At 36.9% G+C, this 11,748-nt stretch overlaps 1 protein-coding gene across 1 annotated transcript; it reads right to left on the bottom strand.

Annotated features, from left to right (window-relative positions):
- Nucleotides 1-456: 456 nt before the first annotated feature.
- On the bottom strand, nucleotides 457-7,319 carry LOC117624273 (probable LRR receptor-like serine/threonine-protein kinase At1g56130). The gene is made up of 24 exons (XM_034355426.1): nucleotides 7,009-7,319; nucleotides 6,678-6,861; nucleotides 6,429-6,500; nucleotides 6,199-6,270; nucleotides 5,718-5,789; nucleotides 5,543-5,614; nucleotides 5,320-5,391; nucleotides 5,165-5,236; nucleotides 4,992-5,063; nucleotides 4,814-4,885; nucleotides 4,630-4,701; nucleotides 4,463-4,534; nucleotides 4,225-4,290; nucleotides 4,002-4,064; nucleotides 3,771-3,815; nucleotides 3,572-3,630; nucleotides 2,992-3,374; nucleotides 2,719-2,914; nucleotides 2,466-2,609; nucleotides 2,198-2,316; nucleotides 1,851-2,061; nucleotides 1,188-1,419; nucleotides 946-1,095; nucleotides 457-849 (listed from the first exon to the last, which is right to left on the bottom strand). The coding sequence occupies exons 1-24, from the start codon at nucleotides 7,133-7,135 to the stop codon at nucleotides 795-797; spliced, it is 2,754 nt and encodes a 917-aa protein (XP_034211317.1). The 5' UTR covers nucleotides 7,136-7,319; the 3' UTR covers nucleotides 457-794.
- Between the last annotated feature and the right edge of the window lie 4,429 nt (nucleotides 7,320-11,748).

Genomic DNA, 11,748 nt, shown 5'->3' with positions numbered 1-11,748 from the left:
ACAACAAATTTAACTCCAATGGCTGCCTCTGAAGGGATAGCTCATCGTATGCAACTCCAATGGCTGCCTCAGAAAGGATAGTTCACGTGCTTTCCCCTTTCTTCAGTGCTAAATTGGATTTGTTTCGTTCAAAACGACGAAAAGTCGAAGATACCCTGAACAACAAGAGCACGTGACACTCACATGGTCAATCTCGACGGATTCTGTTACGGCATGACCTAATTGCAACTTATTGTTTAATTAAAGGATTTCGTTGCCTCAAAATTTAGTCCATGAACCCAATTGCAAATGGGGCCATAGTTCAAGGACGTCTACAGTAATTAGCCCAAGAAACAAAATATACTATAAAAAGAAAAATATGGCATTGAAGTTTGGAACTCTGACCCAAAAGCAAATATTGGAAAGCTAGCCCCATTTCACTGGTCTAAGTTGTTTTTTGGTCTGAAATTCCACTGCTCTACGTAAGTTAACGTTGGATTTTTTGTATTATAAAAGCCTTTAAGGATTTCATCCAAGCATCCAAGCATCCAAGCATCAGTTCATCTAATGCTACTTGTGGACAACAACGCTCTCAGTTGATGAGGTATCATCATCCACCAAAAAGCTACATGTGGTTACATCTTTGAAATCCCAATCTGTCAAATAACTTGGCTTTGACATAACAGTGCTTGCTTCAATATCTCCAGAAAGGATTGCCACCACACGTGACATCGATGGCCTCATCATTGGTGAAGCCTGAGTGCAGAGGAGAGCTGCTTTTATCAAACTAGTTGCGTCATTTTCATCAAACTCTGTCAATCTTGGATCCACCAGCCCCAGACTCTGGTCGTTTTCATGTAGAGTCCATGCCTGAAAACAGACAACATGGCATGGTCGAAAAGGAAAAAAATAAAGAATTTTACGCAGCAATGCTAAAGTAAAAGTAGCTAGGCAAAGTTTTCTTACCATTCAAGAAGATAAATCCTCTCAGGATCCAAGTTGTTCTCAGAATTTGGTCTCCCGCTGAGGATCTCCAAAGCAACAACCCCGAAACCAAAAACATCAGCCTTTTCTGTCAGACGTCCACGCATTGCATACTCAGGCGCCAAATAGCCTCTACAAGATTATCAAATGCTTACTAAAAATGTTGCTTGGATTACACCCTCCCTAGTCATGATTAACAATGTATAACATAAACGAGGGCTTACATTGTGCCTGCAACCCGGGTGCTCATGTGTGTTTTCTTGTCATCATAAAGCTTTGCCCATCCAAAATCCGATATTTTTGGGGAGAGTTCTGCATCTAGCAAAATATTACTGGCTTTGACATCTCGATGTACAATCCTGGGCTTTGACTCCTCATGAAGGTAAGCAAGTCCTCTTGCTGTTCCCAACAATATATTGAAGCGGGTAGGCCAGTCAAGGTGCAAGTCATTTCTTCCTGAAACATTACATGGAAGAACAACCAATGCACATATAAGAGAAAAAGGAAAAAGAAAATTAATGAAAATATGTTTTGATATGAGAAGTGGGCTGGTTTAACATATTTTAATTGTTCAGGATACTTAATTGAATAATCCCTTATACAGAGCAAAAACTAATAAAATCTGACTAGCAGTAGTTTTCTTCTTTCTTTATTTTCCAGCAGAAAACCAAGGCAGTGAAAGAAGATTTATTCTCAAGGAAAAAACTTGGATGTAACTTCAGAGTACTTCAAACTGCAGAATATTCTGATTCAGATAATTACTCTTTTGGTTTCTTTAAACTTCACTCCTCAGTAGAGAAAAATTATAACAAATGGTTGCATAAAAAACTTGGATGAACGTTTAGAGTACTTGAAACTGCAGAGTATTCTGTTTCTATAAAACCTACCAAAAAGTGCCTGATCAAGGCTCTTGTTTTCAAGATACTCATAAACCAAAATACGGTGGCTTCCTTCAATGCAGCATCCATACAATTTCACTAGATTGCGATGTTGGACTGTAGATATCGTAGCAATCTCGGTTACAAATTGACTCTTCCCTTGGTGAGATGCTACTGAAAGTTGCTTCACAGCCACTACCCTCCCATCAGAAAGTGTCCCCTATAAACAGAAATACAATTCAGTGACATGAAAGGGAAGTAGAAAGAATCTATTTTGCTTCTCTCTCAATTTCTTTTTGTAAGAAGTCGAAGTCATTACTTTAAAGTAGCAGATATTGATGTAAAATAGATTTCACCTTATAAACAGGTCCATATCCTCCCTCTCCTAGCTTATTTGAAGGATTAAAATCTTCTGTTGCAGCTCTCAACTCAGCATAACTGAAAGTATTTGGTCGGGGACCTAATCCTAGAAGATCTGCATATTCGAAAGAGAGCATGACATAGGTTTTAATTTCGAAACAACACATCAGAAGTATTTTCTCTCAAATATGCTTATCAACACTAGAAAGAAACTATACCCGCATGCAGAATTAACCCTTAATAATATGCTCATTGCTCTTTTACCTTCATCGTCATCTTTTTCTGATGTTTTTCTCGGCATATATAAAACTACAAATAAGAATAGCAAGATCACTACTCCGACAGGGACTGCAATACCAACTATCAACCCAGTCCTGCTCTTCTTTCCTGGAGTAGTTGGTGTAAGATCTGAGCAATGAAACATAATAATTGTTCAGTGTGTCAATCAATTGACAGCACATAAATACATTTAAACCATTCATAGGAAATCTTCATAACTTGACATTATTTAATATACCTGATGTAGCATGGACAGCCGATATTAGCGGGCCATAATCACCTTGTTCAGGTATGCAACATGTTCCCTTACCAGCCCAGAACAGATGAATATCTAGGTAATTCTCTGTCACATTAACCTTGAAGGGTCTCGCAACTGCTCTGTTAACCCCACCTGCCTCCTTCGATATGTCGAAGTCCTTCCTTGTGAGGTTCCCCTAGGAAGCAAATGAAGAGATAGTTAAATAATTCTGTCTAATGAGGTTGCCTTCAAATAGTTTATTAGCAGCCTTACTTGAATATAGATATCAAATACACGCCTTCCTAGACTTTGCCAAGTTTGTGTAGTGCGGCTAACAAAAACCGTTTCTGCAAATTGCAATGTTACAGTATAAGGTCCATTCTGAAGACCCAGGCCATAGTATCTCAGTGAACCTAGGGACACTCTTGAAGTCTCGAAAAGCTCTGGTGTCAAATCTGCCCCGGAGACTTGCTTAAGGGTGGTTTCCACAAATGATTGAGTCAAATTATCAGAAAAACCCGCATTGCTAACAGCCCAGTTCTGTGTACTGTTTACATTAAATGTTGCTGGGCCAAGAGCTGAGTCTTCAGCCTCATACAATATGCCGTCATTTCCTCTCATTTGAGGTCCTCCACACTTGATTGAGAAGTTTGTATCTGTACAATTCAATTTAATAGCACAAGCTTTGATTAGTGAAAAAACTTCAAACTGATGTAATAGCACAAGATATGCTTACTAGATTTATCAAGACATTCCTACAACATGTATACATAATGAGATAAGCAATGCCTATTGCTGTAACATGATCTTGCATTAAAGAAATAAATGCTAGTGAAATATAGAAGAAGATTACATCGTGGGGTATTTCGATTGCATGGAAAATTCCTCTGGAGGCAATTCAATCCAGGAAGACTGTAAACACAGAGAACAATTATTATTTATAATAATTAAACTGTAGTGGAAGAATCCAATAAACTGCGAAAGTGTAATAGCAATCACTTTATTATGTTTGAACGATCCGTCTTTAAAAAGGGTATTTCGATTCAACTCACGTTATGTTTGAACTGTCAAATGTGAAGTTGTTGACCACTAAATTCCTGCATAAAATCATTAATCAATCCACATATGAAGATGAAAATTTCGTGTTCACAATCTCAACACATATCAGTTCTTCAAATCCATCCCTTCTAATTTATTGAATTTCATTCATATGGTATTATATATGCACAATGAAGGTGATTTGGACCATAAAAATGAAGGTGAAAGATAAAAAGGAGACATACAGTTGCGATATTGTGGTTACCCATGGGGGAAAGCTTCCTGAGAAATAGTTGTAAGACAAATCTCTGCACATAACAATACAGAATGAGAAGGCACATAAATGCATGAAAATTCAAAGGAATTTAAGTAAGAAAAAGGCTGCCAGAATGCGCGCAGACACACACACACAGAGTAATGGTTTCATTGCCAGTACATATAGCATACTTTTATGACATTAGGACTTACATAGTCTGAAGTTGATTGCTCTTTTGGCTTGGAAGAGGTCCAGACAGACTATTGTTTCCAAGAAATCTGGCCATATCAATTATAGGAGGCACCCAAGGAAAAAAAATAAAAAATAAAAAAAGAAGAAACAAAGAAACAAAGAAACAAGAAAAAGGTCATATGAACGACTAAGTTTCTGAGCAGGAAATTCAAGGGCATAAGTACAAAAAAGGGGAATAATGAAGGCAGGCCTTATTACAAATATGTAAGAGAACTCATGTTGAACAAAGAACTTGGGAGTTGGCCTGTTAAATTGTTGAAACCCAGATTCCTGCAACATGAATGATAAGGTTAGAAAGCAATTAGAATGAAAGAAAATTAATTGGGATTTTTGGGATTTGGACTTATATATCTGCTGGAACGTACAGTATCTGTAAACCTTCATATTCTCCAATATCAGAAGGAATGCTACCATTGATTAACGCATTCCGTAGAACTCTGTTCCACCACCAAAAAATTTAGTGCACAGGTAAATGAGTAAGATTGCAAATTTTAAAAGGAAAAAAGAAGTTATATCACAATATTTGAAGGGATGAGAATGTTAACTTACAAATCGGTCAAGTTCTTCAAATTTCTTATAAAATCAAGAGAGGAGCTCACATTAGATATATCACTGATTCGCCTGCATTATCATACACAAACATAAGTGATGCGAGTGTAGAGAGAGAGAGAGAGAGAGAGAGAGAGAGAGAGAGAGAGAGAGAAACGTATGAAGCATTTGCCCTTACAGATCGTTCAATGAAGTCAGTTGGGAAAAATTGGTTGGTATTGGGCCTTCAAAAGAGTTCCCTTGAAATCTCCTACAAAGACATTTGAGATGCTTGTGAATAAGAGACCCATCTCTCAGCCATGCAGGTCTGCTTTCATAAACTGCAGAAGGTTAAAAGTTTTCCATACTTACAAATCAGTTAGTTTTGTCCAATTCCCAATGAAAGCAGGTATCTTTCCTGAGAAAGCAATGTCTGATGCATGGCTAAAATTCAAAAAGTTGACTCATAGTAAGCTCATCCCAGAATAAACAAAAAACTTAAAACACCACTTAAGGGCCATTCTTACAGGATTCGCATGTTGATGAGCTTAGCAAATGTTGAAGGAATTTCACCACTGAGTCCACAGCTTTCTATGTACCTGCGAAAATCAAAAACTGATTACTACCAATTTCATAGGATAAATGCATTCCTTGCTCATCAATAATGACGAACAAACCGTTCCTTAGTGAAAAATTAAAAACACATTGCAACATGTGATTCATATTCGATGAGTTCAATGAAGCACTCACAATTCCTCGAGCTTGACTAAGTTACCAAGTTCTGGAGGGAGTGTTCCAGAGAAATTATTTGATCCAAAGGACCTGCAACAAGTCATGTTGAAGAGGTATAGATTTAAATGATAGGGGGTTCTATATTTAACATGTCCCAAACTTTAATTGTGTTTTCTTATGTTTCATTGCTTACAGCATAGTTAGCTCCTTAAGGTTTCCAAGCTCCTTGGGGAAGGGTCCAGAGAATGAATTTTGGGCAATTGACCTGAATGGAAATATATCAATTAAAGATATTACCACCTGTTTATAATTCAGGATAAAAACAGAATAATTTTCTGTACTTCTTTTACCGTATGGTGTAATACTCACTTGGGAGATCTATGTTTCATGTCCTCGAAGAAGAAATAAACCAACAAAATTGATTGATTTGTAAGAAATACAATTCCAACTTATATATCAGGACCAAAAACAAAAAGGAAAGCCAATCACCAAGCAGCTAGTCTTACCTCAAAGATTATAATTAGTAAGTAGTTCCTTAAAGCTTACAAAACAGATAAAGGAAAATAGAACCAGAGTCGATTATAGAAATTGTACAAGGGAATGAGACTCATCAAAGTATTTGACAGATAAAAAATTTATACCAAAACTTAAATAAATGCTCTCTCACTACTTACAATTTCATCAACGCAGACATATTGCCGATGAATGCTGGTAGGGGACCGGTGAAATAATTCTGATCAATAATCCTACAAGAATTGAAACAAAATGAAATGACCAGTGATTAATCTCCGAGTATAAAAAATATTTGTGACAATTTTGAACGGTAAGAAACCTGTGTCTTCTATATGTAAATGTAAACTGTGATAAACCAAACAACAGAGAAGGGGTTGGAAAAACTTCATACAAAAAGGTCAGATATCTTAAAGCCACAAATTCTTCTGGAAACACCCCTCGTTTGTTCAGAGAAAAAACTCTCCTGGAAAGAAAAAAGATTGAGCAGTTAGGCACTTAATATTACAATTGATATGTCAGGCATGATCTGCTTAGTTTTCTAACACATAATTAATGGAGTTGCTACAGTCAACAACACAAGACTAAAGGGGAGAGAGAGAGAGAGAGAGAGAGAGAGAGAGAGAGGAGTTTAATAACTTACAGTTTGGAGATGTGGCAGGTAGGATTTTTGTCATAAGTACAGTCACAAGTGATGGCTGGATTATTCTCTGGCTTTTCAAACTCGGTTCCATTAAGGGCAGATCCACTGCATGGATCTCCACTGATATTCCACAGCCCCCCCGCTTGCGTGTCCCATTGCTCAAATATTGAGTTCAACGCCCTCACTGCACTCTCAATTCAATCGTTGTATACACATTATGTTACTAGACTGTCCAGAAATCGCAAAAAGGAAGAAAAAAACAACATATATACACTCTGTATTTTAAAGATGCTTAGAAATATATACACTTGTGAAAGCATGGCTAGTGTACCTTCAGATGGATCGGTAGTGGCATTTTGAGCCATGGACACCTGAAACCAGAAGCACAGGCTGGAAAAGAAGGCAACGGACACTGAAAGATGCCATGGTTGCTTCAACATCCTCCTGGAATCGATCATGTTGTTGTACACAAGCGCTGGCTTCTCGACGGCACAAAATTTGAATTGCCAATGGTTCCTAAAGTACTTGTTCTAACACAAAGAGTAGAGAACAATCCATTTTCAACAATCAGAAGTATCTGCATCGATGAATTATTGACCACATGTTTAATATAAAGTTCTATCCATGCGTCTAATCTGATGAGAAAGAATTATGGATGGATGTTGATGTACGTGGAATATTTCCAGTTAGATGTTAGTCACACATTGATAACCCCAGCATTAAGCCTACGTTGACTGACTTCAGAGGTTTTGTATATATTATTACTTCTTTTGGCCTTTCCGAGTTGCGTGATCAGATGGCTGTCACTTTTCTAGTTTCCCGCGTGCAGTGTACTAAATGCTTTGACAAGTAACATCCACGTTGAATATTTTATTTAGACCCACTTTATGGGACAACTCATCATCTCATGTCAATTAATAAAATTGTTATGTGAATTTTATTTTTATTTCTTTTTTTTTAAAATAATTATTAAAAACAAAAAATAAAAAACCCCAGCATCCCTGGACTCCTTTCTTCTTCATCTTAACGAGTGCAGAACTAATGTTCTGGGAGATGGCATAGGCGTCAAAGACCTTGGGGATCTGGAAGTTCTCTATGTCCCACTACACCGACATCTCCGCCTTACCCTTCAACGCTGCAGCTGTCGCCATCTTCGCCATGCTGCGTCCGCTCTCATCTCCACTCGTTGGCGCTCTCCAAATACTCTAGATCTGATTGTCACTGCTCACTTATGATCGAAGATGATGATTATTGATTCTTGAAAAACCCTCAAAACACCAAAATTCAAAATCAAAATCAAAATCAAAATCCTCTGGTTTTGATTGGGTTCCTCTCTTCTTGTAATTTTGTTGTTTTTCTTGAATTTGATATCTTCTCTAGTATATCTATATCTCTTCTCTGGTTTTGAAGGGATAGATTAATTTGATGAGGAAGAAGGGAGTGCTGGAGTATATCTATATCTCTTCTTTGGTTTTGATGAGGATAGGTAAATTTGATGGAGGAAGAAGGTGTGCTGGAGATGAAAAAAGTCCAGCTTTTTGTTTTTCATTTTTTTTATTCTTATTATTATTGAGCAGTTTAATTTAGAGTTTGATTTAAAATTTTCTGGTTATTGTAATTTTCTTTTAATTTATATTTGTTTTTTCAGTTAGTTACATTCTTACTTTAAGTTTTCATATACATAAACATCAACCCAAAAGAGAAATTAATAAATAATAAAAAACTAGCCTACTATTCGTATACATTAAATCAACTCAAAAGAGAAATAAATAATATATATATATATATATAAAAGAGCAACTCCACTTATTTGCTCTTAATCATGGTAAGAGCAACTCCATCTATTTGCTCTTAGCCATGGCAAGGGTGGAGCTAGGGCAGCCACTATTCACGTGAATAGTAGTTGCCCTTGTAAATAGTAATTTGTGTTTCCACCCGTTGCCATGGCTAAGGGCAATTACTATTTATTTTTTTGTTTTTTCTTCCTATTTTTTAATGAAAATAATTAATTTGGGTAATATTTTCATATAAGATTTCCGGGTTCCTACGTGTCAAGACTATTCATAATCAGATAAAATTTCCGGATAAGATTTTTGGATTCAAATTTTGGATGAATTTCAAAGTTCAAATTTCAGATAAATTTTTGGGTTCAAATTTCGAATGAATTTCAAAATTCAAAATTCAGATAAATTTGGGTTCAAATTTCAGATAAATTTGGATTCAAATTTCGGATGAATTTCAAAATTCAAATTTCATACAAATTAGGGTTCAAATTTCGGATGAATTTCAAATTTCAGATAAGATTTTCATCCAATAAAATCAAGCCACGTGGCATGTGTATCTTGCCAAAATTTTCTATAAAACCAGAGGCTCAGCTCATACCTCTCACACCACATCTTTTTATATTTTCATTTCTCAGAGTTTAGAATTCATACTTCATTCATTCTCAATGGAAGAATTTAGGAGATGCTTGGAGAGGCAAGAGCGAGAAACAAATGAGAGAAACCGTAGAGCAGATGAAATCAATGAGTTGCAGAGACAAGTCGATGAACAAGTTCTCATAGCAGTGGCTTTGCAAGATGAAGAGAACCAAGGTCGCCGCCGTGGTTCACAAGTCGGCCGCCGCCGGAATGTGGAAAGACATAGGCATTCTCGGGGTAAGAATCTTTTGGAAGATTATTTTATCCCAACTTTTTTGTACTCTGATGTTGATTTTCGAAGGCGATTTAGAATGCAACCTCATTTGTTCAATAAAGTCATGCATGATATTTGCAATTATGATGCATACTTTGTTCAAAAGTGTGATGCTACTAGGGTTTTGGGGCTTCTTCCGGAGCAAAAGCTTACAGCTGTTATACGAATGTTGGCGTATGGAGCATCTGCTGATCAGGTGGATGAGATTGCCCGGATGGGGAAGTCCACTACGTTGGAGGCTTTGGTAAGATTTTGTCAAGCTGTTGAAACTCTGGACACTAGGGACTACCTGCGTAGACCTACTCCCAGGGACCTCCAACGGCTTCTACAAAAAGCCGAAGCTCGAGGGTTCCCTGGAATGATTGGTAGCATCGACTGCATGCATTGGCAATGGAAGAATTGCCCAACTGCCTGGCAAGGTGATTATGGAAATAGAAAAGGCCAAAAAAGTATCATCCTTGAAGCCGTTGCTGGCTTCGACACATGGGTTTGGCATGCCTTCTTTGGAGTTGCAGGATCCCAAAATGACCTCAACGTGCTGGGTCAATCCCCGGTCTTCAACGATGTATTGAGAGGCCAAGGCCCCAATATCACCTATCAAGTCAACAATACAGTGTACCAGACGGGGTATTATCTAGCTGACGGCATCTACCCGAGGTGGACCACTTTTGTCAAATCCATTCCAAATCCCCGATCCCAGAAGCAAAAATTATTTGCTACCTATCAAGAGGGATACAGGAAAGATGTCGAAAGGTGTTTTGGCATCCTTCAAGCTCGGTGGTTGATTATTCGAGGTGCGGCCCATATGTTTGATGAGGAGATCCTCAGAAGCATTATGATGACTTGCATCATCCTCCATAATATGATTGTGGAGGATGAGTACGATTATGATGCTTTAGAGGTCTACGAACCGGATCCAATGAACACGGCTTTGACACGGATTTATGAAAGGCCCATGGGGCCAAATGGAGAACCGCTTGAGCCGGAACCGTTGGTGAGGGATGGTCATTTGATGACCCGAATGATAGATCGATATACAGAGATGCAATCTTCGTATATTCATGAAATGCGTCAAGTTCACTTGATGGAGCATCTATGGGCGGTGAAAGGCAATGAAGATGAATGATGGAGCATAGATGCTTTGGTTATGTTTTATTTAGTTATGGTTAGGTTGTGTTGTATTTTTATTTATTATGGTTTGGTTGTGGTTGGTTATTATTATTGTGCCTTGTTTGTACTTTTTTTTTATTTTTATTATGTTTTGTTTGAAGTATGGAATATGTTGAATAAAAAGGTAATTTATTGAATGCTTTGTTTATTAAATAAAGAAATCTAATACAAGTCATTAAAAATTACTACTACTAAAATAAAATACATGAATTACAACAACTTTAATAGAAAACATGAAAAATACAAATACATAAAAGGTATGCTAACTAATTTAATGGTTTCCATCATTTAACCAATCCGTGTTGCTAGGCCCATCATCCCGAAAAAGTCTTCTTCTCATAACATCCCTTCGTTCTAGCTTCCAAAATTGTTTTGTTTCAGGGGACATATGACTTGTATCCATCGCCATGGTTTCCCGATCCGTCTTGTCCATATCTTTTTTGCGCAAATACTCCCTTTCTCGTGCATACTCAGCTTGAAGGGCCAACTCGTTATCTTGGCTTTTTTGCTCCATTTCTATTCTTATGCCGTTTTGCCTTGCAATTTCCTCCAAAAATTGTGAATTTTGATTGCTTGAATTACCCGCTTTCTTTGCCTTCGCGGCCTTTCAGCCAATGGGCCTCGGCTCCTTTTCGATGGGTGAGTCTTGACTCATAGGAGAATCGAGAGGTGAATCTGATGTCATTGAATCACGGAGTGGCGTCTCGTTTAACACAACAGCGGGACCCGTCGGAATAATTATGAAGCGTTTGCAATATTTCACCACCTCCCAACATTCATGATGGTTGAAACTTTTTTTGCCACCCCCGGTTGCACCAAACCACATTTGTGCTTGAATCATCTATTTAACAAAAAAATGGAAATGCAATAAATATTTAAAATATATTGGATATGCAAGTAACAAAAAAAAATAATAATGGAAATGCAATTAACCTTACAAATAAATTAGAAGTGCAAGAAAATTAAGAAACAAGTGGAAATGCAAGAAATATTAACAACATATTGAAAATGCAAGAAATATTAACAACATATTGAAAATGCAAGAAATATTAACAAAATATTGAAAATGCAAGAAATATGAACAAAATATTTAAAATGCAAGAAATATTAACAAAATATTTAAAATGCAAGAAATATTAACAAAATATTGATAATGCAAGAAATATTAACAAAATATTTAAAATGCAAGAAATATTAACAAAATATT

This window comes from Prunus dulcis, chromosome 4 (genome assembly GCF_902201215.1).
Source record: "Prunus dulcis chromosome 4, ALMONDv2, whole genome shotgun sequence".
Classification (NCBI taxonomy): Eukaryota; Viridiplantae; Streptophyta; class Magnoliopsida; order Rosales; family Rosaceae; genus Prunus; species Prunus dulcis.
Note: the sequence above shows the minus strand (reverse complement) of the source record. Positions and strands in the feature narration are given on the sequence as shown.